The following is a 27,692-nucleotide window of genomic DNA, read 5'->3' on the forward strand; positions in this document are numbered from 1 at the left end:
TCCTTTAATGCTGTGAGGGGTATCTCATTGCAACAAGGAAAGTGTCAACCAAAAACTGGCCAGACGAGACCTATGTGCGGCTCTGGCCTGCGAGGCCCGCCTGCCCTGGCTTCCGGGAGCTTCAGGGAGCCCAGAGAGAGGTGAGTGATGACCATCACGAGTGCTCTAAACACTTCACTGTAACAAACCTGGGTGGCGTGGTGTTCCGTTTCCACACCTTGTTCCCTGCATTCACAGAACGGGTGTGTGCTCAGGGAGGCCTCGCACACTCATGTCTTTCTCTACCACACCTTGACTAGATTTTGAATCCTCAGATCACAATCTTTGTCTTCACACCTCTGTTACTCAGTTATCGTCTAGTATTTCCAGTCTCTTCTGTGGGTAAACTTCCTTTCCTTCTGCCTTCCATTTGAATACTTGCAAATTTATTTTTATTCTGAAATTCAGAAATGTCACGGGCTATTTCTAGATACTTTTTATTGATGTTGCTCAGAACTTGATGAGTTTTTCTTAAATAAACACGTGTTTTATTATCTTAAGGAAAAAAATTTTTTAATATTGTTATCATTCTTCTCCCTTTTTTTCATTCCTGTTTTTTTCCCCTCCCATTTCTTGTCCTCTCAAGCCTTTTTCCTGTGACTTCTGGGAGATTATTCAAGCCTGTTTTCTAAATCTCTTACCTGGTTTACAGTCGACTTCACTGCTTTCACTGCGGTTTTTACTCTGACACAGACAGTGCTTCTGTGTGTACGCACTTGTTTCTGGTAATCTTACGTCTTTCCTTCACTGTGTCTGTTTTTGTTACATTGGTTTAGTGTCCTCTAAATCTTGTTTTTAAAAAAACAACCAGATAGTTTTCAAAGGGTCTCCTTTTCTTGAAGGAATTTTATTTTCTAAGGAAAAAGAGAAGGGGAGAGAGACGATTCTTTTTAATACACCTCGGGTGTTCCTTCATTTTGAACTCTTTATTCAGACCTGTTGTTCGCTCATCTTCACAGACAGGAATCCATGTCTACCGATGGTTAGGAGTCTGGAAGGATTCTGTCTTAGTCTGGGTCTCTTACACATTTTTACGTCCAGGTGAAAGGCCTTGATTTGTGGTCAGGAAGACGTAGGAATGGTTGTCTTTCTGCTTTAGCCTGGCCCACCTGGTAAGGTACTAGCAGGTGTGGCCTATGGGAATTTCTCCCGGGCAGGGGAGCGTTCCCTGGAGCCTCCAAAGCTCGGGTGGTTCCCAGAGGCCCCGCTTGGGTGTGCTGGAGTCCCCACCAACTCCCCTGCCATAGGGTCTCCTAGGCAGGCCATTAAGTCATTACATTTCCTTTGCTGAGTCACAGACTGATCTTTCCTTCTGCCTCATTCTCTGTATTTAACATCTCTTCCTCTATAATCCCCCATTTTTGGTTTCTATTGATAATTTTAAGTAAGGTTCCAATCATAGGGGATAGAGGAAGTTAAAGTAATACCCTCAAGAAAAGCTCTTTAAGGCTGGGTGCGGTGACTCACACCTGTAATCCCAGCCCAGGTGGATTGCCTCAGTTCACAGGTTGGAGATCAGCCTGAGCCAGAGTGAGATGAGGTCTCTAAAAATAGCTGGGTGTGGCGAGTGCCTGTAGTCCCAAGAGTTTGAGGTTGCTGTGAGCTATGACGGTACAGCACTCTACTGAGGGGGGCAAACTGAGAATCTGTCTCAAAAATAAATAAATTAATTAATTAAATAAAAAGAAAGAAAAATAGAAAAGCTCTTTATTCACTTTTTTTTACATTTGTCTTCAAGTATTATTAGCAATATAAACAAAAGGCATAACAACATAACGATTTACAGCTGCCTTCATGAGCCCATCATGAGTACAAAAGACATCAAGTTAATTTGAAAATATACAGCACACTCTGCCTTTATATAGAATTTATTTAGGTTGTAATCGAGAGTGGAAAAATATGAAGTATAATTAGAATCAGGTATCGTGATGCCACTTTTTTTAATGCTTTTTGATTCTGTCAATTCTGTGTTATACTTCACATTGTCCATTTCTTCCATCCCATGTTGGAATGGCACTCGGTATCTCAAATTAACACGATAGAAATATAAGCTCCTTCTTGAAACTAAATGCAAATATTTACAAGGAAGCCGAGATATCAGGTTCTCTTTGGAAGCTTTTCTGTCAGAAATCTGAAATAGTCAGCTGGTTGTTTCACAGCCTATACTCTGAAACCTGTATTTAATTTGCTCTTACTAGATTGTGGTTAGGGGAATTCCCACCTCAGTAGCTCGTGGTCTGCAGGGTGGGAATTCCCCTGGGCTCCCCGGCCTGGGAAACCTGAGGTCATAATAACTGACAAGTGGAATGAATTCCATCAAACCAACCCACAGTGGCAGTATAAACCTATTAAAAGATAATTTGGCAATCTGTTTCAAAGTCCATGAAGCAGTTATAATCATACTTTTTAAAGTAAGTGATACAGAGAATGGAAATGATAGTGCAGGAAAGAATTCATGGATGCATTATTTAGAAATGTGGAAACATTCTAAGTAGCCAACAATGGGCAGTTATTTAATGAATGTTTATTTAATGGAATGAATATTTTGTAACCATTAGAAATTATACTTGTGAAGACTGTGTAGCTACATGAAAGAACACAAATGATACCATGTGGGGGGAAGCTCGTGTTACAGTTACATGAAAACATATATGTTTATGTCAAACCTTAGAAACACACAGACGTGATTATGGCAGTTATTGGACTGGAGCTTTTAGATAATGTTTACTTTCCCCCCTCTCATTTATAAACTGCTATTAAATAATTTTTACAAGTTAAAGAATAGAGTTGTTTTAAACAACCACCACCAGTAGTCAGAAGAGATTTACCAAGCAAAATGAAAAACTCTGTGTTTGGTCGAGGTTAAAACATTAACCCTGCCCGTCAGTACTGACTACTGATTTTTGCTGAGCTGATCTAGATCTACTACTAATTGGTTAATTTACCTCTCTCTGAGCCATGCTTATGACTATTACAAAATTTTAAAAGAAATATATTTAAAAACCAAGTTAAAATTTTATAAACAGCTGACATGTTTGTTGTCAGACAAGGCACATTTTGCACTCGACTTTCTTATATTAACAGAGGCTATGAGGCCTGACTTTTGTTAATCGATTACTTATTGTGGCATTCAGACATATCATGCAGGTCTGACTAATCAGTCGCATGAGGAAAATGTACCAAGTGGACATTTCCTGTACAAAGCATGCCTGTTACTGTAAAATACCTTGATAGAGAGAATGAGGTATAGATAATAAAAGATAGCCACTTTTATATATTATTATTATATATACACGTAAATCAATTCAACTGTGTTCTTTGCTGCTGAGACAGACACTGAAATAATGTTTCCAAATCCTCCCATCACATTTTGGGAGGACTGCTCTACCCAGAACATTAGGATATTACAAGATTTGGAAATCACTTCCTTTGAGGATTTGCTAAAATTTGGAGCTAAGTATCCTTAGCTTAGAGGAGAATACTGAGGAGATAGGAGAATTATGAAAGAGGAATACTGGTACCATGTTGCTCTAGAAATAACTAAGGTAGAAGTTGCTAGCAGGCAGATTTTCAGCAGAATATAAAGACCTTTTTAATGCTCAGATTATTTGAGTGTTTTTCCTATTGAGTTGTTACGGCTCCTTGTATATTCTAATTATTAATCGCTCATCAAACAGATAGTTTGCAAATATTTTCTCCCATTCTGTGTGTTGTCTCTTCACCTTGTTGATTATTTCATTTGCTGTTCAGAAGGTTTTTAGCTTAATATGATCCCACTTGTCCAATTTTGCTTTGGTTGTCTTTGTTTTGGGGGTGTTACTCAAGAAGTCTTTGCCCAGACCAGTGTCCAGCGTCCCCAATGTTTTCTTTTCTTTTTCTTTTTTTCAATTTTTTTTTTTTTGTAGAGACAGAGTCTCACTTTATTGCCCTGGGTAGAGTGCCATGGCCTCACACAGCTCACAGCAACCTCCAACTCCTGGGCGTAGGCGATTCTCTTGCCTCAGCTTCCCGAGTAGCTGGGACTACAGGCGCCTACCACAATTTGTTGTTGTTGCAGTTTGACTGGGGCTGGGTTTGAACCCACCACCCTCAGTATATGGGGCCAGCGCCCTACCCACTGAGCCACAGGCACCGCCCAACCCCAATGTTTTCTTTTAATAGTTTCATAGCTTCCTGTCTTAGAATTAAGTCTTTAATCCTTTTTTTTTTTTTTTTTTTTCAGTTTTTGATCAGGGCTGGGTTTGAACCCACCACTTCCAACATATGGGGCTGGCACCCTACTCCTTTGAGCCACAGGCACTGCCCAGTCTTTAATCCATTTTTATTTGATTTTTGTATATGGCAAGAGATAAAAATCTAGTTTCATTCTTCATATGGACATCCAGTTTTCCCAGCACCATTTATGAAAGAGACTGTTTTCTCCTCACTGTGCATTCTTGGCACCTTTGCTGAAGATAAGTTCACTGCAGGTATGTGGAAGCACTTGCTAATAATTAGACTTACCCTCCAACAGAGCCAGCGAGCTGATTTTCTCATGAGTTTTCATGTTTCAGTCTCTGGGGATGTTTAGGAAAAGATTAACCATCTTACTGCTAGTGCTATTATTAAGAGGGGAAAGAACTATAAATTGATTTCATGATTTCTTCCAGGTCTAAGATTTAGTTATTCTAAAGCATTTGTTTTGTCGTGACTGTCAGCCTCTCTTTCCCCTCTCTCTTCCACTCTTCCTTCATTCTTATTTACTGGAAAAACTTAGGAATATCATAATGTTATGAACTTTTAATTTTTCTTTATCACGTAAAATGTACATCCAACAAAATGCACAGATCTTTAGAGTTCAGTTCTATGAGTTTTGACAACTGTATCCATTTGTGTGACCATTTAGAATATTTTCATCATCTAGAGCAGTGGTTCTCAACCTTCCTAATGCCACAATGTATCTTCATTGTTAAAAAGTGGTCGTGACCCACAGGTTGAGAACCGCTGATCTAGAGTTCTCTCAGTCCCTTGCTAGTCAAGCCCTCCGGCGTCCCAAAGTTCAACCACTGCATGATTTTTGTCCTGTAGGTTACATCTGTTTCTTGTATTTCATATAAACAGAATCAGAAAGTATATATTGATTTTTATTTTCATACTTTAGCCAACAAAACTCTTTTTGAACTTACACAGTTCTTATACCTTTTCATAAATTCATTCTTTTTATTGCTGAGTAGTTTTTCATTTTACAGATATATCCCAATTTGCTTATGTATTCTCCTAATAAGTATTTGGGTTGTTTCTAGTGTGGGGTCCTCATGAATAAGGCTGCAGTGTATATTTTTGTACAGGTCTTTCTGAGAGAGAGGTTTTTATTTCTGTTTTGTAAATACCTAGGAGTGAGGATTTGGAGTAAGGAGGTAGACATATGGTTAACTTGACTGGAACTGACAAGCATGTCTATGGTACTCTTACGCCACGTCTTCCTCAACAATTAGTATTGTTAGTCTTTAGTATTAGCATTCTGGTGGGTGTGAAGCAGTATCGTACAGTGATTGAAATTTGCGTTTCCCTAAGGACTACCCGTGTGGAGCTTTTTTCTGTGTGTGCTTATTGGCTGCGTGTCTGTGATACATCTGTATGGATCTTTTGCCTATTTTACAATAAGATGGTTTGTCTTTTTTTATTTTTAATATGGAGGAGTTCTTTTTTTTTTGGCGTGTAGCGAAAAGCTTTATTCAGGGTTTTGATTTTATACTTTTTTTAGTTACATACACACTTTATCATCTGTGAGTTCCATCGTTATCTTATTTTAGCGATCTGAAATTAACTTGAAAGGAAATATTTTGTTATCATATCAATACAATCACTTTTGTAGTAAACCTCTTCTTCTAAACACTGACTAATTTCTGAGCAGGTATCTAAATAAATCATGGGGCGGAATCAGCGGAAAACCTCTGGTAACATGAATAAACCAGAATAGATCAACCCCCCGAAGGAAAGATATGGCAGATGTAACTGAAGATACCATTCATAAACAGCTGGCCGAGATACCAGAATTCGAATGCAGAATTTGGGTTGCAAACAAGATTAATAAAACGGAGGAAAATTTGGAATTAGAAATTCGAAGAGCAATTCAAAAGTCAGAATTAGAAATTCGAGGAGAAATTCAAAGTTGTCTCAAGAATTTAACGAATTTAAAAACAAAACCACCAAAGATTTTGACGCACTGAAGCAAGAATTTGCAGCCCTCACAGATCTGAAAAATACAGTAGAATCCCTCAGTAACAGAGTGGAGCAAGCAGAAGAAAGGATTTCTGACATTGAAGGCAAAGCTTTTGAAAGCTCCCAAACTCTCAAAGAGGAAGAGAAATGGAGAGCAAAATGGGTCATTCTCTCAGAGAGCTCTGGGATAATTCGAAGAAGGCTAATACCTGACTCAATGGAATCCCTGAAAGTGATGCAGTGGCCTCGCAAGGCACAGAGGCCCTTCTCCATGAAATTATGAAAGAGAATTTTCCAGACATGCCAAGAGATTCTAAAATTCAGATAGCAGACAGTTTCCGAACACCAGCATGACTCAATCTGAATAAGACATCCCCCAGGCATATCATAATTAACTTCACTGAAGTTAATATGAAAGAGAAAATTCTGAAAGCAGCCAGATGTAAGAAATCCATTACCTACAAAGGGAATAATATTAGAATGACTGCAGACCTCTCTGCTGAAACTTTTCAAGCCAGAAGAGGGTGGTCATCAACTTTTAATCTCCTAAAACAAAATAACTTTCAACCCCGGATCCTGTATCCACCTAAACTGACTTTCATTTATGATGGAGAAATTAAATACTTTAATGACATTCATATGTTGAAGAAATTTGCCATAACCAAACCAGCTCTTCAGGATATTCTCAGACCTATCCTCCATAATGACCAGCCCAATCCTCTACCACAAAAGTAAACTCACTCAGAAAATTTTGATCAAACTCCAACTTCCACAGTGGTGAAAGGATTAAAAATGTCCACTGGACTTTCGAAAAACTCGATACCCAAAATTTTATCAGACTTATCAATATTCTCCGTTAATGTGAATGACTTAAACTGTCCTCTAAAGAGGCACAGGTTGGATGACTGGATACAAAAACTCAGGCCAGATATTTGTTGCATACGAGAGTCACATTTTACCTTAAAAGATAAATATAGACTCAGGGTGAAAGGATGGTTGTCCATATTTCAGGCAAATGGTAATCAGAAAAAAGCAGGTGTTGCAATTCTATTTGCGACACAATAGGCTTTAAACCAACAAAAGTAAGGAAGGATAAGAATGGTCATTTCATATTTGTTAAGGGTAATACTAAATATAATGAGATTTCAATTACGAATATTTATGCACCCAAGTAGAATGTGCCTATGGAGGAGTTCTTTATGTATTCTAGACACAGATAGTTTGTCAGATATATGTTCTGCGAATATTTTTTATCAATCTGTGGCTTATTTATTAATTTTTGTAATAGCATCTTTAGATGAGCAGAAAAATTTTATTTTGATGTCCTCTAATTGACCCGTTTCTTTTCTTTTATGAATTGTCTTTTTATCTCATGTCTAAGAAAATTTTGCCCATGCAAGGTTATGAAGATTTTCTTCTATTTTTTTTTTCCTAGAAACTTTACAGTTCTGTTTTACAATTAAGTCTATCAACTGAAGAATGGCAAGGTTCATAACTTTGGAAAGGAGAGCTTTTTTTCTTTTTTTTTTTTTGATTAAATCATAACTATATACATTGATATGATCATGGGGCATCATACATTCGCTTCATAGACCATTTGACACATTTTCATCACAATGGTTAACATAGCCTTCCTGGCATTATCTCAGTTACTGTGCCAAAACATTTACATTCTACATTTACCAAGTTTCGCAAATACCCCTGTAAGATGCACCACAGGTGTGATCCCACCGATCCCCCTCCCTCTACCCACCACCCCCCTCCCTCCCCTCCCTTTCCCACTTCCCCCTATTGTTAGGTTGTAACTGGGTTATAGCTTTCATGTGAGAGTCCCAAATTAGTTTCATAGTAGGGCTGAGTACATTGGGTTCTTTTTCTTATAAAAGGTTGCAGCCTGTGGGCTGGCCATTCCGACAGGCTTGGAAGCATAGCCTCTGGCAAAGACCAGAGATAGGCACTGTGAGGGAGGGGTAAAGGGAACAGGAATTTATATTGAGCAGAGTGGCCAAATATACATAATTATTTATTTTTTTGAGACAGAGCTTAAGCTGTCACCCTGGGTAGAGTTTTATGGCATCACAGCTCACAGCAACCTCCAACTCCTGGGCTCAAGCTATTCTCCTGCCTCTGCCTCCCAAGTAGCTGGGACTACAGGCACCCACCGCAATGCCCAGCTATTTTTTGGTTGCAGCCATCATTGTCGTTTGGCAGCCCAGGCTGGATTCAAACCCACCAGCTCACGTGTATGTGGCTGGCGCCTTAAATATACATATTTAACAGCTATAGGTGGAGTCATGAATTTATGAAAGGAGAAACGTGTAGGTGCAGCTGAGCTTCATGCCTTTTAATGGGTCCCATGTTCAAAAAATGGAGGTGTTAGCATGAGGTTGGAGTTTTGGGCCCTTTGACATCAACAGGTGAAGCAGAGGACAGGAAGGTACTCAGTGCACAGCCTCCTGTAGGAACCACCCCATGGTCAGTGGCTTCTGATCATGAAAGAATGCTTTTCTGTTGAATTGAAACTGCAAAAGGGAAGAGCAACAAGGTTGATTGAAATCAGCCGTGGAGCAAGTCTTCCTAAAGGGCTGTTTAATCCCTAGGAAAGAAGACTCATGGTGAGGGAGAGGGTGTAGCAAAGTGTGTGTCTGACCTCACATCCCATCATGGCCAGGAACTCAGTTTTTAAGATTTCTCTGAGGTTCCCTGGGCCAAAAGCGGGTTTGTTCCATTTGGGGTCCTTAGGATTTTATTTTTATTTCTCACATCTATGAACCATCTCAAAAGCAGTATTTGTGTATGGGGAAGAAAGGGCTGAGGTTCTTTTTATTTCCCCATATGTCTAGTTGTTCCAATATCGTAGTTAAAAAGACTTTCCTTTCCCTATTTGGGAATTGAGTGTACACACACACAGGTCTATCTGGGTTGTTTTGTTCCATTGATCTATTTGTCCTTATTCTAATACCACACTGTCATGATTGCTATGTATTTATAAGAAATCTAGGATTTAGGGAATATAATACTCTGACTTGGTTTTTTTCTTCGTGGGGACTATTTTGGTTATTCTAAATCATTTGTGTTACCACATGAGTTTTAGAATTGGTTTGCTAGTTTTGTTTTAAAAGCTTGCCAGAATCGTGATTAGGATTACATCAATTGAGTAAAGTAAGCAGATGCCTTGAAAATATTGAGTCTTTTCATACAAATTGCCAACAAACATATTTTTTAAATGCTTAGCATTACTCGTTCATCAGGGAAATGCAGATCAAAACCATAATGAGGCAATTGCCTTGTCCCAATTAGGATGGCTATTAACAAAAGGACCAAAACAAAACAAATGCTGGTAAGGATGCTGAGATAAGGGAACTCTTACATACTGTTGATGGGAATGTAAACTAGTATAGCCAGTATGGAGAATAGTATGGAGGGTCCTCAAAAACTACAAATAGAACTACCATCTGATCCAGCAATCTCACTATTGGACATTTATCCAAAGGAAAAAAAATCAGTGTATCAGAAACCTCTACACTCCCATGTTTATTGCAGCAGTGTTGACAAAAGCCAAAATATGGAGTCAACCCAGGTCTTCAACAACAGATGAATGGATTTAAAAAAATGTTATATATATATATATATATATATATATATATATACACACAGTATGTATACACAATGGAATACTATTCAGCCATAAAAGAAAGCATTTTGTTTTAGGTAAGTGGTGCATTTTTAGTATATAATTTTATTTCTTCTATTGATTTTTATTTTTAAGTGGGTGGGTGGTTGTATTTTTGTTTGCTTTCTTTTTTTTTAAGTTATTAGAGCTGTGTTCAAAACATGTGGCTATTTGAATTTTAATTAATTGAAATATGAGAAAATAAATATGTTCCTGACTATTTTATACCAAGTGGATTAAAAGGACTCAGGACTAGAAACAGAAAGATAAGTTAGGATATTGTTTTAGAAACACTGGCAAATTTTGTGAGGGGCAGAGTTTGAGGGAAGTGACAGGATTGAGAAATACCAGGGAGGTAGAATCAACAAGAGTGGCTAACAAACGGAGTATCACATGAAGAAGGGGAGGGAGAAGGCCAAGGGACTCTTAAGATTTCTGGCTTGTGCAAGCAAATGAATTATGACATCCTTGACCGAGACAGGGAATATTGGAGGGGAGTCAATTTGAGGGAAGATGAAGAATTTAGATGTTTTTAGGTATTTCAAGGTACAGATTAATAGTAGGGAGTCTGCTACCTGGGTCAAGAATTTTAGAGAGCCATCTAGTACTAGAGAGCTTCTAGTTTATATATTGATGAAACAGGTATACAGAATCACCATGATAGTATTATAGAGTAAGAAGACAAAACCCTGGGTATCAGCCACATTAAAGATAAGAGGAGAATCTAGACAGAGCTTCTGGGGGGGTGGAAGGAAAACTGGGAGAGAGTATGTTGTGGAAGGCAAAGGAATAGAGAGTTGTGAATGGAATTGTTGAATAGCAGCAAAAGATTTTCCAGGCACGTGTTATATAAGTAATATTTATATTCGACAAATTTGGCTTAGATCCACTTTCCTAAGAAGCAGCAACATGCTTTGAAAATTATTCAACACTTTCATGTTTTGTGCTCCATTCATTTACTGCCTTTATCTTTTCATGTATGTTTTATCCTGCTGTGTATTAGGCACTCTCCTAGGGGTGGGAGATACAAGGACAAATAAAAGTGGGTTGGTGTCATCCTCTTTCTGTCAGATAAAGGCTTGTAAATAAATATTAATAGAAAACAACCATAGAGGTCAGTAAGTAAAAAGAGGTTGGCAGGAAGTGCTGCAGGCGGCTAAAAGAAAGACCATTCAACCCTTCCCTGCCTTTCAGATACTCATCTTTTTGCATGAGTTGCTCTTTTCCTGCTTTTTCACCCACGTAGTCTTCAAAACTCAGCTCAAACATCATTTTGGAAACTTTCTTTGACTTCCTTGTTTCCTCTACTTAATACTTCAAGAAAAACGGTGACACGGTGGACAATGAATACATCTCCAAAGCAGGAACTAATAAATGGGGGAGGGGGGTAACAAGGGGAGGGCAAAAGGGAGAAAAGAGAACAAAAATTAAAAAAATGATATTGTCATGTGTCAGTTTACAATGGGAATGCATTCTGAAAAATGTGTCACTAGGTAGTTTTGTAGTTGTGCAAACGTCATAGTATGTACAGCCTCCTCCGAACCTGGACTGCAGGGAGTGGCCTGCTACTCCGGAGCCACACACCTGTACAGCACGTCCCTGTGCTGAATCCTGTAGAAAACTGTAACACAAGGGTGATTGTGTATCTAAACATAGAAAAGGTAGAGTAGAAGAACAGCGTCATGCCCTCCTGGGACCACCATTATATCTGCAGTTTGTCATTGACAGAAATGTCACTACATGGTACGTGACTCTACATGCTCTTTGTAAGAAATTAAAACAATACAGAGAAATATGAGAAGGAAGTCAATCACACAGGATCTCGACGTCCAGAAATAATCATTATGAACCCACATATATCACTGTAGGTTTGTAAATATAAAAAGATAGCTTAAAAAAACTTTATATAAATAAAATCATACACATATGCTATTTTAAATATTGTAAACTACAGAAAGAAAAAGAACTTCACTTAAAAAATGGACAGTACATCTGCAAAGGAGTCCCTGAAGTAAAGTGAGGGAAGGGGCAGGAAAAGGGATTCTGGGCAAGAGATGGTAATTACTAAAGCTCCGTCAAGGTTAGCAAGGTTACCAAAACCATTGAAGTTTTAGTGATTTTGAAAAGCTGTAAAGTTTCTGTATGTTCAACTTTTCGACAGCTTGATATGATTTGCTGTGAGAAGTGAAGAAATACTGCTTTCAACTTCTTTCTCCTTTTCTCTCCCCTCTCCCAACTATTTGCTAATTTTTCAGTTGGAATTACATTGTCACGGTAACATTATTATACCTGCTATTATCTAATTCGTGTATTTGTTTATTATCAGTTTAGTATTTAAATGGATTTGGTCCCCACCATCATCTCTTTTTTATTTTTATTTTTGTATTAAATCATAAACACATAGATCATCTATACATTAATGCATTTATGGGGTACAATGTGCTGATTTCATATAGAATTAGGAATGCTTACATCACACTGGTTAATATATACCTCATCTCATTTACTTAATTATTGTGTTAAGACATTTATACTCTATACTAATAGATCTGACATAGACCCTTGCATTATGCACCATAGGTGTGATCCCACCATTCCCCCTCCCTCACCCTGACCTCTCCCCTCCTCTTCCATCCCCCCCCTCCTTCATCTTGGGCCATAGTTGTGGTCTATTCTTCATACGAAAGTGTGAGTGATTGTGACTTGGTTTCATAATAGTACTGAGTACATTAGATATTTTTTCTTCCATTCTTGAGATACTTTACTAAGTAAGATATGTTCCATCTCCATCCATGTAAATGTAGAAGAGGTAAAGCCTCCATCTTTTTTTAAGGCTGCATAGTATTCCATGGTATAAGTATACCACAATTTATTAATCCATTCATGGGCACTTGGGCTTCTTTCCATGATTTGGCTATTATAAATTGAGCTGCAGGGCGGCGCCTGTGGCTCAGTGAGTAGGGCGCCGGCCCCATATGCCGAGGGTGGCGGGTTCAAACCCAGCCCCGGCCAAACTGCAACAAAAAAATAGCCGGGCGTTGTGGCGGGCGCCTGTAGTCCCAGCTGCTTGGGAGGCTGAGGCAGGAGAATCGCGTAAGCCCAAGAGTTAGAGGTTGCTGTGAGCCGTGTGATGCCACGGCACTCTACCCGAGGGCGGTACAGTGAGACTCTGTCTCTACAAAAAAAAAAAATAATAAATTGAGCTGCAATGAACAATGCAAATATCTTTGTTATAAGTGATTTTTGGTCTTTTGGATGTACACCTAGTAGAGGAATTGCAGGATCAAATGGCAGGTCTACTTTTAGATCCCTGAGTATTCTCCATACTTCTTTCCAAAAGGAATGTATTAGCTTGCACTCCCACCAGCAGTGCAGAAATGTTCCCTTTTCTCCACATCCACGCCAAGATCTGTAGTTTTGGGATTTTGTTATGTGAGCCACTCTTACTGGAGTTAGATATCTCAATGGCTTTGATTTGCATTTCTCTGATGATTAAAGATGATGAGCATTTTTTCATGTGTCTGTAGGCCATGTACCTATCATCTTCAGAGAAGCTTCTGTTCAAGTCCCTTGCCCACAATGAAATGGGATTACTTGTTCTTTTCTTATTTATAAGTTTGAGTACTCTGTAGATTCTGGTTATCAAACCTTTGTCAGAAGCATAACCCGCAAATATTCCTCTCCCATTCTGAGGGCTGTCTGCTTGCTTTACTTACTGTGTTCTTTTCTGTGCAGAAGCTTTTTAGTTTGATCAGATCCCAATAATGTATTTTTGGTGTTGCTTCAATTGCCCAGGGGGGCCTCCTCATAAAGTATTCTCCCAGGCCAATTTCTTCAAGTGTTTCTCCTGCACTCTCTCTAGGAATCTTTATAGTTTCATGTCTTAAGTTTAAATCTTTTATCCAGTGAGAGTCAATTTTTGTTAATGGTGAAAGGTGTGGGTCCAGTTTCAGTCTTCTACAAGTTGCCAGCCAAAATTTTCCCAGCACCATTTGTTAAATAGGGAATCTTTCCCCCAATTTATATATATGTGTGTATATATATATATATATATATAATTTTTTTTTTTTTTGTGGTTTTTGGCCGGGGCTAGGTTTGAACCCACCAGCTCTGGCATATGGGACCGGCACCCTACTCCTTGAGCCACAGGGGCCGCCCCCCAGTTTATATTTTTGATAGGCTTATCAAAGATCAAATGACAATAGGTATCTGGGTTCATCTCTTGGTTCTCTATTCTGTTCCATACATCTACCTCTCTATTTTTGTGCCAGTGCCATGCTGTTTTGATCACTATAGATTTATAGTATAGTTTGAAGTCTAGTAGCGTGATTTCTCCTGATTTGTTTTTATTTCTGAGTGATGTCTTGGCTATTAGAGATTTTTTTCTGGTTCCATATAAAACAAAGTACTATTTTTTCCAGATCTTTAAAGTATGACGGTGGTGCTTTGATAGGGATTGCATTAAATCTGTAAATTGCTTTGGGTAGTATGGACATTTAAACAATGTTCATTTTTCCCAGCCATAAGCATGGGAAAATGAGCATGGTATGTTTTTCCATTTGTTAACATCTTCAGCTATTTCTTTCCTCAGAGTTTCATAATTCTCTTTATAGAGATCTTTCACGTCCTTTGTTAGGTAAATTCCCAAATATTTCATCTTCTTTGGTACAACTGTAAAGGGAATAGAATCCTTGACATTTTTTTGGCTTGACTATTATTGGTATATATAAAAGCTACTGATCTGTGAGTATTGATTTTGTATCCTGAGATGCTAGGATTTGTCTAGCATTTGTATCCTAGACACTAGGAGCTACTGATTTGTGAGTATTGGTTTTGTATCCTGAGACCCTTGATCACTTCTAAGAGTTTTGTGGTTGAGTCTTTGGGGTTTTCCAGGTATAAAATCATATCATCTGTGAAGAGTGAAAGTTTGATCTTCTCTGACCGTATTTGGATATCCTTGATTGCCTTCTCTTGCCCGATTGTGATGGCTAAGACTTCCATTACAATGTTAAAAAGCAGTGGAGACAATGCGCAACCTTGCCTGGTTCCTGATCTGAGTGGAAATATTTTCAATTTTATTCCATTCAATATGATATTGGCTGTGGGTTGGCTGTAGATGGCCTCTGTCAGTTTAAGAATAATCCCTACTATACCAATTTTCTTAAGTGTTCTGACCATGAAAGGATGCTGGATATTGTCAAAAGCTTTTTCTGCATCTATTGAGAGAATTGTATGGTCTTTGTTTTTTAGTTTGTTTATGTGATGGATTATATTTATAGATTTACGTTATATTGGACTAACCTTGAGACCCTGGGATAAAACCCACTTGGTCATGGTGTATAATTCGTTTGATGTGTTGCTGGATTCTGTTTGCTAGGATCTTATAGAATATTTTTGCATGTATGTTCATTAAAGATATTGGTCTATAGTTTTCTTGTTGGGTCTTTTCCTGGTTTGGGAATCAGGGTGATATTGCTTCATAGAATGTGTTGGGAAATATTCCTTCTTTTTCTATGTTTTGGAAAAAGTTAAGTAATATAGGTACTAGTTCTTCTTTAAAGGTTTGGTAGAATTCTGATGTGAAGCCGTCTGGTCCTGGACTCTTTTTTGGGGGGAGATTTCGTATAGTTGATTCTATTTCAGTACTTGATATAGGTCTGTTCAGCATTTCCATTTCTTTCTGATTAAGTCTAGGAAGTTGGTGTGCTTCCAAGTATTGGTCAATTTCTTTCAGATTTTCATATTTCTGAGAATAAAGTTTTTTGTAGTATTCATTAAGGATTTTTTGAATTTTGAGGTGTCTGTTGTTATTTCACCTTTGTCATTTCTGATTGATAATATTAGGGACTTTAATTTTCTATTTTTGGTTAGGTTGGCCAAAGGTTTATCAATTTTGTAGAATTTTTCAAAAAACCAACTTTTTGATTCATTATTTTTAATAATTCTTTTTTTTTTTTTTTTTTTGTAGAGACAGAGTCTCACTGTACCGCCCTCGGGTAGAGTGCCGTGGCCTCACACAGCTCACAGCAACCTCTAACTCTTGGGCTTACGCGATTCTCGTGCCTCAGCCTCCTGAGCAGCTGGGACTACAGGCGCCCGCCACAATGCCCGGCTATTTTTTTTGTTGCAGTTTGGCTGGGGTTGGGTTTGAACCCTCGACATATGGGGCCGGCGCCCTACTCACTGAGCCACAGGCGCCGCCCCTTTTTAATAATTCCTTTGTTTTTTATTTCATTTAATTCTGCTCTAGTTTTAGTTATTTCTTTGCTTCTGCTGGGTTTGAGGTTGGACTGTTCTTCCTTTTCTAGTTGCTTAAGATATCCCATTAAGTTGTTAACTTCCTCTTCTTTCCATTCTCGTGAGGAAGACTTGCAATGCTATAAATTTCCCTCTTAGGACTGCCTTTGCAGTATCCCACAGGTGCTGATAATTCGTGTCTCCATATTGTTTTATTCCAAAAATTTGGCAATTTCCTTCTTACTCTCATCTGTGACCCAGCTATCATTCAGCATAAGGTTATTTAGTTTCCATGTCTTTGTATGAGTATGCAGATACCTGTTATTGGTGAGTTCAACTTTTATTGCGTGATGATCCGAGAAAATACAAAGAATAATTTCTATACTTTTAAGTTTGCTGAGGTTAGATTTGTGACCTAAGATGTGATCAGTTTTGGAGGATGGTACATGGGCTGATGTGAAAAATGTATATTCAGTTTTGTTAAGATGAAATGTTCTGTAGATGTCTGTTAAATTCAATTGTTGTATGGTGAAATTTAAGTCCAAAATTTCTTTGCTTAGCTTCTTATTGGAGGATCTATACAACACTGCCAAAGGGGTGTTAAAATCTCCAATTATTATGGTGCTGGAAGATATTAAATTGCTCATGTCTGTTAGGTTCTCCCTTATAAATTGAGGAGCATTCTGATTGGGCACATAAATGTTAATAATTTGTTAATAATTGACATCTCGTCATGTTGAGTGTTTCCCTTAACAAATATGAAGTGACCATCCTTGTGTTTCCTTCCTTTTGTTGGTTTAAAGCCTAGTGTATCTGCAAATAAAATTGCCACCCCTGCTTTTTTCTGATTTCCATTTGCCTCGATTACAGATGCCCATCCCTTCATCCTGAGTCTATATTTATCCTTTAAGGTAAGATGAGATTCTTGTATACAGCAGATATCTGGCCTGAGTTTTTGTATCCAGTCAGCCAATCTGTGCCTCTTAAGAGGACAGTTTAAGCAGTTAACATTAATTGAGAGTATTGATAAGCCTGGTAGTATTTTGGGTGTCAAGTTTTTCCAAAGTCCAGTGGACATTTTAAATCTTTTCACCACTGTGGAAATTAGGTTTTGGTGAAGAATTTCAGAGTGAGTTTACTTTGGTGGGAGAGCATTGTGCTGGTCATTATGGAGGATGGGTCTGAGGATATCCTAAAGAGCTGGTTTGATTATGGCAATTTTCTTCATTGTGTATATGTCATTAAAGTATTTAACTTCTCTTTCATAAATGAAGCTCAATTTAGCTGGATACAGGATCCTGGGCTGAAAGTTGTTTTGTTTTAGGAGATTGAAGGTTGATGACTATCCTCTTCTGGCTTGAAAAGTTTCAGCAGAAAGATCTGCAGTCATTCTAATATTCTTCCCCTTGTAGGTTATGATTTTCTTATGTCTGGCTGCTTGCAGGATTTTCTCCTTCATATTAACTTTGCAAAGTTAATTACAATGTGTCTAGAAGGTGCTTTATTTGGGTTGAGTTGTGCTGAAGTTCTGAAAATGTCTGCTATTTGAATTTCAGTATCTCTTGCCATACTTGGGAATTTCTCCTCAATTATCTCTTGGAATAGAGTATCTGTGCCTTTCATACCATCCTCTTCTCCTTTAGGGATTCCTATGAGGCAAATGTTTGCTCTTTTGGAGTGGTCCCACAATTCTCTTAGGGAATGATCCATTTTTGCTCTCCACTTCTCTTCCTCCTTGAGCATTTGGGAGCATTCAAAAGCTTTATCTTCAATGTCAGAGAGCCTTTTTTCTGCCTGCTCCATTTTGTTAACTGAGGGATTCTACTGTTTTTCTCAGATCTTTGAGGACTGCAAGTTCTTGCCTCAATGTGTCAAAATCTTTGGTGATTTTTGTCTTTGAATTCATTGAATTCTTGAGACAACTTTTGCTCCTTGAATTTCTAATTCCATCTTTACCTCCATTCTGTGAATCCTATTTGCAATCCAAATTCTGAATTCAATTTCTGACATCTTAGCCATTTGTTTATGAATGGGGTCTTCTGTTGTGTCTCCTTTGTCATTCCTTGGGGGAGTTGATCTACTCTGATTATTCATGTTGGCAGAGTTTTTCTGCTGATTCCACCCCATGACTATTTTTCACCATTTGGCTAGAGAAGCTGGCAAGGTGAAATTGAATTGAGGGCTCCGGGAGTTGTAGTTAACCAGCCCTTTACCAAAGAACTGGGACTGGTGATTGTGCCTTTTCCCTTAGAGTTTTACAAAGGTCCCATTCAGAACTACTGCCAGAAACTCTGGGCACCTGCTTTGTGTGGTGGGGCTAAATGGCACAGACTGATATTCAAGTAATCTCTGCCCAATACTAGTTAATCAGTGGCTTTGGGCTGAAATCTCAGCCGTGGTGATATATAAGCAACTAAGATACCCTGTCCCTCCCCACCCCCACACCCCCGGCGACAACTGGAAGGGGAGAATCCCTCACTGCCACAACAGCACAACCAGGGTACAACCTTGGACAATCCCCAGGTGATTGTCCCAGGTCAAGAGATCCAAACCAATTGTCCTGGTTGACATAAACACCCATCAGGTGGGAGAGTTCTAAAGGTCTTCAGCATCTAGGCAGCAGGGGTCCACTGGCAGCTCAATTTGACCCTGGTGGGGAGGGACCTGGAGCTGCCACCACTGTCAGGGGCAGTGTTGCCACTGTCAGGGTTGGTGCCAGTCTGGGGTACTGCTGTGTGCAGGTCACAGGAGCCAGTGGGGAGCTGGAGGGCATTGCCACCGGCTGCAAGGATCACAGAGCCGGGCAGAGCCACTGACCCCCAGCCTCGGGCCATGAGCAGGGTGGGGAGCTGAAGGGCAGAGTCACCAGCTCTTGGGGCCTCAGAGGTTGCAGGAGCCAGACAGGAAGCTAGAAGGCAGAGTCCCTGGCTGTGGGCATACGGGTCTAAGGAGCCAGGCAGGAGTCGCTGGCCCCAAGGGTCACAGGACCCAGGTGGGCTGCAGGTCTCAGAAGCTGGGCGGGAGTCACCACTACAGTCACTGGTGGTAGGAGCCCCACAGGGAGCCGAGCCACCCACCATGGGCTTCTGAGTGTGGTGGCCATGGTCCCTGGTGGTTAGTAGCATGGGACCCAAGCTATGTTCTTTCCAACATGGAGCAAGGCTCTCTCCCCTTGTGACTTCCTCCCTCTATTAAAGTTATACTTTCAGTGCAACTGTCCCACAGCTCATGAGGTGCCCTGCCCTAGCAAAAATCTGCCAAATGCTCTGGATTTTTCAGGGGGTAGTCTTCCAGACCACCGGGAGAGGGGGTGGATCAGGAGTTCAGGAAGGTAGGGAAAAAATTAGATCAACTTTTGGCCCAGGCAAGAGACTGCCTGGGCTTGCAGCGGTATCTCTCTATGGAAGGAGTCCCTTCCCTCAGTTATTCTCTCCCCTTTGGTGAAACAAAAGGTCCTCTATTCTCTACTCACCTCAAGCTGCTCTCCTGGGGGGTGGAGGGGAAGGATCCCATCCTCTTTGTGATGGGTTTTATACCTGAAATTTGTTTCCTTGAAGTCCCAGCTTGTCACAGCAGGGGTGACGCGAACCTACTGATTCTCTCTCTCAGCTCAGCTCCCGATCTTCCACCTTTCTGGGTTATTTCTGGCCATTATTTCTCCCTTGGATGGGAGCCTCTGCCGAAAGCTGGCTTTAGTCCGCCATCTTGCCTGCCTCCCCCTCACCATCATCTGTTATGCCATAGTCTCTGGCTTATGCATAAGAATTCTTTATTTAATTTAATTTAATTAATTTATTTATTTTGAGACAGAGTCTCACTTTTTCGCCCTCTGTAGAGTGCTGTTGCGTCACATCTCACAGCAACCTCAAACTCTTGGGCTCAAGCGATTCTCTTACCTCAGCCTCCTGAGTAAATGGGACTTATGGGTACCCAACACAATGCTCCATTGTTTTTTTGTTGCAGTTGTCATTGTTGTTTAGCAGGCCTGGGCCAGGTTTGAGCCCACCTGCCTCGGTATATGTGGCTGGTGCCCTAACCACTGAGAAGGGCACTGAGCCAAGAATTCTTTATTTTTATTAATCTCTTGGTTGGCTCAATTTCTTCATTAAGTAGTTTGCTCAGGAAGGATCAGGTAGTCCCCCATGTTTTTTGTACTGTCTGTCTGTCACCATCTGTTAAATGACAACTTGGCTGGGCATAAATTTTGGTGGGTCATGCTTTCTTTCTCCTGAACTTGGCGTTTCTTTCCTGTCTTCTGGGATCCTGTTAGACCAGTGTTTTTCTTCATGACTACTCTTTTTTTATTTTTCCTGAGTCGGAACTGCAGTTTTTAAAGAATCTACCCTAGTTCTGTGCCTTTTCATTGATTGAACATGAGAGAATTATTACTGGGAAGAACCCCCACAGCTGTGGTGCTGTGATGTTAACCAGGGTTATTTCAGGAGTCTTCATCATGTATCTGTGCTTTTCTTCCTAGAGATAATTGATGACCTTGCCAACCTAGTGGAGAACACAGATGAAAAACTTCGCACGGAAACCAGGCGCGTGAACATCGTGGACAGGAAGTCAGCCTCTTGTGGTAAGAGGACTTACTCTGTTTTGAGTTTCCCATGTTTGACTAATGACTGCAGGGGATTGTTGGCCTCCTAATACAGGCAGTGCCATTTGATGAAGCATTGAAATTGCTAAAAGATACTTAAATCTTGTTCAAATAAAAATATTGTGTCATTTCAGAGGGCATATTAAGAAGAAACCTTTCTGTATATTTACATGGCTTAATGGTTTGGAAAACTGTATAACATTATGCAGGTTGGGGAGTTTGAAAGGCAATCTCATTTGCTTTTGGGCCTTTTTTTTTTTTTTTTCCCCACAAGCTTAATCGTTGATCCTTGAGAGGCAAAGCAGTTAAAAGCCCAGTTCTAAAGTCCAACTGAGTTCAGAACCTATATTTGGTGATGTTTGTCAAGTCACTTCACCACTTGATGCTTCCTATGTAAAATGGGGATCCATATGCTAAGATAAGAATCACGGGAAATACTTGCTGAAAATTCTGATTGCCGGGCCCTCCTCTCGTGACTCTGATTGAGTAGGTCTAGGGCAGAGTTCAAAAGTGTCCATTATGTAACGAGTACCCTGGGCAATTCTGATGCAGGCGCTTGTTATTCAGAAATTCTGATGCAGGTTTGTGTGAAGTTTTATACTGCTGGTGTGCGGTGCCTTCCCCCGAGGTAAGTGATAATAAGTGGTTGTAACAGCAGGAGAACACACAGCCACAGTGATTGTTACTTGGTGCTTCATTTCACAAAGCTGCACTAGGTTTAGAGAGTTAAGATCTTTATTCAGACAGAATTACAACAGCAATGAATGGCTAGTGATCTGAGCGCACACTTTAACTTTTATACCCTTTTAGTAGGAAAATGTTGTAGATAGCCCCACTCTGCCCAGTTTTAGAACCTCTTTCAAGGGTCCCTGGGAATATGTGTCTTGAGATATTATAGAGTCAATGCTTGTATTTGCTGATTAAAAGAGAACCTAGTACAACAAAGTGAGAGAAGTTGGGCAGATAGAGACCCAAGAAGCTCAGAGGAAGTGGAACCCTTCAGGCCAACTTACGACCCTTTGACCTTTTATTACCACCCATCCTGCCCTCACCAGCCCACATCAGATGTCGACCCATTCCACACATCTCCTCAATTTTGTTTTACCAGTCTTTTCATGTGACTGCTGTGCGTGAAGGCTTTGTTCTCAATGCTAGATCTTAAAACTTATTATTATTATTTTTATTAGAGACAGAGTCTTACTTTGTCACCCAGGCTAGAGTGCCATGGCCTCAGCCTAGGGCACAGCAACCTCAAACTCCCAGCTAAAGTGATCCTCTAGCCTCAGCTCTCCAGGAGCACACCACCACATCTGGCTATTTTTTCTTTTGTTTTTTAGTAGAGACAGGGTCTCACTCTTGCTGAGTCTGGTCTTGAACTTCTGAGCGCAAGCAGTCCTCCCACCTGGACCTCCCAGAGTGCTAGGATTATGGGGGTGAGCCACCACACCTGGCTTAGATCCTAAAACTTCGACGACTGGAGATGTGATTTCACTCCTACCTTTCTCTTTTACTACATAAGCCTTAGTGTCTGTGCTCTAAGAAAGTGGATAACCTGGGTGTCAGAATTTCATTGTATAAAATTAAGTGAAGTGACTAGTTCTGCCTGTTTTCTCTGGCTTCCCACATTTATGTGAGAGGTGCCACAACGTGGCCAGAGTGGACTCTGGAACCTGTACGCGCATTCAAGTTCCACCACTCACCCGCTGTGTGACTTTGGGGAAGTCTCAACTTCTCTTTGCCTTGGTTTTTCCATCTTTGAAATGGGAATAATAATTGTATAGACCTCGGAAGATTGTTTTGTTGTGAAGAATACATGATTACCCAATGTACTCAGCCCTACTATGAAACTAATTTGGGGCTCTCACATGAAAGCTATAACCCAGTTACAACCTAACAATAGGGGGAAGTGGGAAAGGGGGGGGTGGGTAGAGGGAGGGGGATCGGTGGGATCACACCTGTGGTGCATCTTACAGGGGTATTTGCGAAACTTGGTAAATGTAGAATGTAAATGTTTTGGCACAGTAACTGAGATAACGCCGGAAAGGCTATGTTAACCATTGTGATAAAAATGTGTCAAATGGTCTATGAAGCGAGTGTATGATGCCCCATGATCATATCAATGTATACAGTTATGATTTAATAAAAAAAAAAAAGAATACATGATTGATGAATGAGATGTGTATATATCACTTAGAACAGCGTCTGGTACATTGAATGCAGTGAGCATTATGTCTAAACTAGGAAGAGCCTTCACAATTAAGTGACAGCTTTCCTGAGGTCTTTTTTATTTTACAGTGTCACCTAGAGTTTAGTATTTATACCCCCAAATGTCCATAGTATCTTTGAAGCTGGACCGTTAAGTGTTTAATTGTTTGAAAGTAGAAGAAATTCATAGACATCTAGCATTATTAAAATACATATTTTTAGAACTTGTGTTTTAAAATAAGTTAGCTATAAATTTATCTATGCCCCATTTATATTTTTTAAGAGAAATGGCTTTATTTTATTTATTATTTTTTGTATTTGAGGGTTTTTTTTCTATATTATTACAGGGGTACCAATATTTAGGCCCATTTATATTTAATTACGTGTGTGTATGTATAATTTGTAAAAGATTTATATGCAATGATTCTGAAGGGAGAGGGACAGCAAGCAGCCAGCAGTATTAAATAGATACTGAAAAAAGAATTGTCTTTATTCTATTAATGAAAATATTTTAGAATTGTTTCTCTTATCCCTTCAATTTATTTCTAATATTTATTTAATAGTTCCATCAGTATTATATAGGTCAACAACCAATAACTATAATCATATAATTTGTATCATTTCTAATGCCCCATATCTTTAAGGAGACCTTTTCTACATTTTTATTTTGTAAAAGGACATTTGCAGTTACACATGCATTTGTTGACAGACAGTGCTGGTTTTGCATGCTGACAAAGTTGAGCATGTAATCTCTAAAGCTGTAGAAAGGTCAGATTGTATGTATTTAAGACATTCAGTGATTTCCTTCTAAGTCTTTAACTTATCAAAATTAAACCTAATTAAACCTACAGGCCAGACATGTGGCTCAGTAATCCTAGCACTCTGGGAGGCCAAGGTGGGAGGATTGCTTGAGGTCAGCCTGAGCAAAAGCAAGAGTCCCATCTCAAAAAAAAAAAATAGAAAAATTAGGGAGCTGTGCTGTAGATCTGTAGTTCTAAATATTCAGGAGGCTGAGACAGGAGAATTGCTTGAGCCCTGGAGTTTAAGGTTGCAGTGACCTATTATCGCTCTAGCCTGGTTGAGAAGAAGACCCTGTCTCAAAATAAAAATAAATATACTAATTAAAGCCTCTCAATATAAAGCACATTATAGAATTTACTGAGTAGGTTTAGCAGCCTTTGGCAAAATTAGCCCAACTTTATTTTTTAATTTGTATTATCACAAAATATGTATAGCATAAAATGTACCATTTTGACTATTTTAATCTGTGTAGTTTAGTGACATTAAGGAGATTTTCATTATTGTTCAACCATTACCACCATCCAGCTCCAGAATTTTTTAATATCCCAAACTGAACATTATCCTAGACAATAACTTCGCATTCCTTCCCTCCCACCCTCACCCCACATCCCTGGTAATCACTGTTCTACTTTCTGTCTCTAAGAATGTGGTTATTCTAGGTGCCTCTTTCTATAAGTGGGATCAGGCCATGTGAGGTGGCTCACACCTGTAATTCTAGGACTCTGGGAGGCTGAGGTGGGAAGGATCACTTGAGCTCAGGAATTTGAGACCAGCCTGAGCAGAAACAAAAAAAGCAAGAAACTGTCTCTACTAAAAATAGAAAAAGCTAGCTGGGCATGGTAGTAGGAGCTTTTATCTCAGCTCCTCAGGTTGAATTCACAGGAGGCTGAGGGGAGGATCAGTTGCACCCAAGAGTTTGAGGTTGCTGTGAGCTATGACACCACAGCCTTCTACCCAAGGTAACAGAGTGAGACTCTGTCTCAAAAAAAAAGTGGGATCATATCATGTTTACCCTTTTATATCTGGCTCATTTTCCTTAATGTCTTGCAGGTTTATTCATGTCATAGCCTGTATCAGAGTGGTATTCTTTTTTTGAGGCTGAATAATATTCTATTGTATGTATACACAGACTGTGTTTCTTCCATCCACTTCTGTCCACCATTTGGCTATTGTGAATAATGCCATTATAAACACGGGAGTACAAACATCTGTTTCAGTCCTGCCTTCTTTGTGTATATACCCAGAAGTGGAATTGCTGGATAAAATGGGAATTTGATGTTTGAATTTTTAAGTAACCACCATACTAGTTTAACATTTCGTTTTGCTTCTAACTTCTAAACTCTTAAGGTACTTCCCAGTATTTTCGTTTATATATATTTTTTAATCTGACAAAGCCTATTTGCAGACAGAAGTTGGGGACTTTTGTAGACCTAGAAGGGGAACCTAGGAGGATGGAAATTAAGGCCTTTGCCTTCCCAATTAGGAAGTGTAATGGGAGACCCTTCTGATGTTTTATTGGAACCTCAAAGAGCTATACCTTCATAGTAAAGTGAACCAGAACTAAACTTGCCCTTGGGGATTATAGTGGCCTTGGGTCCACGCAGAATAGGGGAAGAAAAAGAAGGGGAAAAATACAGTCTGTGGAAAGTTGTAGTCACAGAAAGGCCCTCATGTGAATTTGCACCCTGGGCATACATACTCAGGGTGAGCCGGGAACCATCAAACTTTGAATTTGGCTTGGGGCATATTCACCTGTTACACCTTCAGAGGCCTAGCAAAAACAAAGGAAATGCCTTTCTCAAGGAAAATGTTTGTATCCCAGGTCTCTAGGAATCAGCCAGAAATAAATTTCTAAGGGCAATGACCAGCACACAGTCCTAGATAACTTAGCATACATGGGGCCAGCACAGGATGAGCAAGGAACAGTTGAACATGGTAACCAATCGGCGCAAACTTGCAGTATTAGCATTTTCAGGGATGGATTATAAATTTCATTATGCTTTTTAAAGAAATAAATGACAAACTTGAAAGCATCTTGTGAGAAGAGGAAACTGTAAAGGTAACATGGAGAATTCAATAAGGAAACAAACATTACTTCTATAATAGAAATAACAAATTACTGAAACTCAAAGCTTAATGGCTACAGGGGGTACCAGCGGAAGAGAAACTCAACATGAGGACAGGTCAGGAAAAGGTAAGCCATAGTCCCTTTCCATAAATGTCAGCATTTTGAAGAGGATATCTAAATGTCTGGGTTACATTGCAATCATAATAAGAAAGGTATTTGAGGGGCAGAGAGCTAGTCTAAGAGCCTCAGGACATAGCAAAACGTTAATCACCTGCTCCTCTCTACTGCAAGGCTGAATTGATCATTTTGTGTGTAAACACATACACAAACATAATGAAACTGCAAGCGAGGTGTGTTTTAACTGCTGTGGGGTAGAGTGGGAATTAAGCAGCTCATTCAAGTGTAACTCGATTACCGTTCCCATGGCACTCTATTACTGTTTATCCAGGAGGACTCGAGTGAGGTGTGGATAGCAGCCGGGACATCATCAGTGTACACAAAGGAGTGCAAAAATAGGCTGTGAACCATGAAATGGCTTTTTATTTCGCTACCCTCAGCATATCTTCTTCGATGATCTGATGTATCAGCCATAAATGCTCAAGCAATAAGGGCATTTCTAGTCATAAATACAGGGCGAACTGCAGTGGGGTCACAGAGGAGAAAGGCCTGAGGATGAATTTGTTTGTTCAGTTCTTCACAAGGGATTCAAGCACCTCTTTGTGAACCTTTCACTCAGGAGCCTGAGCTTTAAAATTTTTTACCGTGATCTCTGTGTAGTTTTTCTTCCCTTTTCTTCCCCCAACCCCACCCTAAGGATAACATCCATAGAAAACAGTACTGGTTTTTGCTAGTTTCTAAACACAAATGAGACTGATATTTTCCACTGGTGCCTCCATATTTTCAGATCTGTTACTTGTATTAGGGACATTTACATAAAAGTCTTTGTAATTGCAGTTTAAATATTCAGTATGCCTGGTCCTCATTAAAATTCGAAATAGAGCCTTGTCTGAGTCTGATGGAGAAAGCCAATTGTGAAAGACCAGGCTGAGAGCTCTGGATGAGTTGGGTGGAGGGACAGTCTGGCTTCTCAGCATATTGGCTATTATGTAATGTCGCCTAAGCATATTTATTGTGATGTTCACAGCGTTTCAGCGATGTGGTTAGAAATCAGCCCTCCTAACTATGTATTAATGCTGTCTCAACCCAGAGCCACTGGATTTGCCTTCAGCTCAAGTGCCATCAGAATGCCATTGTCATGGGGACATGGAGCAGGAAAGTGGTTAAGCCTAGTACAGTGCAGCGTGGGTGCGGCCTCAGGCAGGCCTGGGGCAGGATTTGGGCTCTGCCACTTACAGCCTGCGTGGCTGGGAGAGCTGCTTTCCCTCTCTAGGTCACAATTCCTTTTGCTATAAAATGAAAAAAGCAGTTACTGATAGTACATATGGGTGTTCTTAGATTAAGTGGGAACAGTTAGGTAGCACGATAGCCAGCACTCGGGCGTCCTAGAGTTAAGAGTGTAGGTTTAACCTGATTGCTCAGTAAATAAAATTCAGACTCTTACTTCTGTTCCAGGCCAGCACAGAGAGGGCCTTTAAGACATATAGTGATGACTTGAGCAAAGTAGGTAGGGATATTTTAGAGCTGCGAAGTTAGCATCCTCATTTGATTAGAAATAGAACTGACTTTAAAAACCCTGAAATTTGGAATTCTGTGGCTGAAGGCCATTATCAGCCATGAAATTAGTAGATGCCCCCTCTGGTGCACATGCTGATGGTGATGTCATCTGATCGTAGTACAGCCCTTCCAGTAGAAAATAACATGAATTGTGTTTTTTTCTAATGTCTCACCCAATAACAATCAACACA

At 39.8% G+C, this 27,692-nt stretch overlaps 1 protein-coding gene across 1 annotated transcript in view; it reads left to right on the forward strand.

Annotated features, from left to right (window-relative positions):
* STX8 (syntaxin 8) overlaps positions 1 to 27,692 on the forward strand; it is a 284,840-nt gene that overhangs the window by 152,131 nt on the left and 105,017 nt on the right. The window contains exon 7 of the mRNA XM_053569193.1: positions 20,631 to 20,732. Coding sequence (XP_053425168.1) covers positions 20,631 to 20,732 — 102 coding nt within the window. The remainder of the gene's footprint in view (positions 1 to 20,630; positions 20,733 to 27,692) is intronic.

This window comes from Nycticebus coucang, chromosome 18 (genome assembly GCF_027406575.1).
Source record: "Nycticebus coucang isolate mNycCou1 chromosome 18, mNycCou1.pri, whole genome shotgun sequence".
Lineage (NCBI taxonomy): Eukaryota > Metazoa > Chordata > Mammalia > Primates > Lorisidae > Nycticebus > Nycticebus coucang.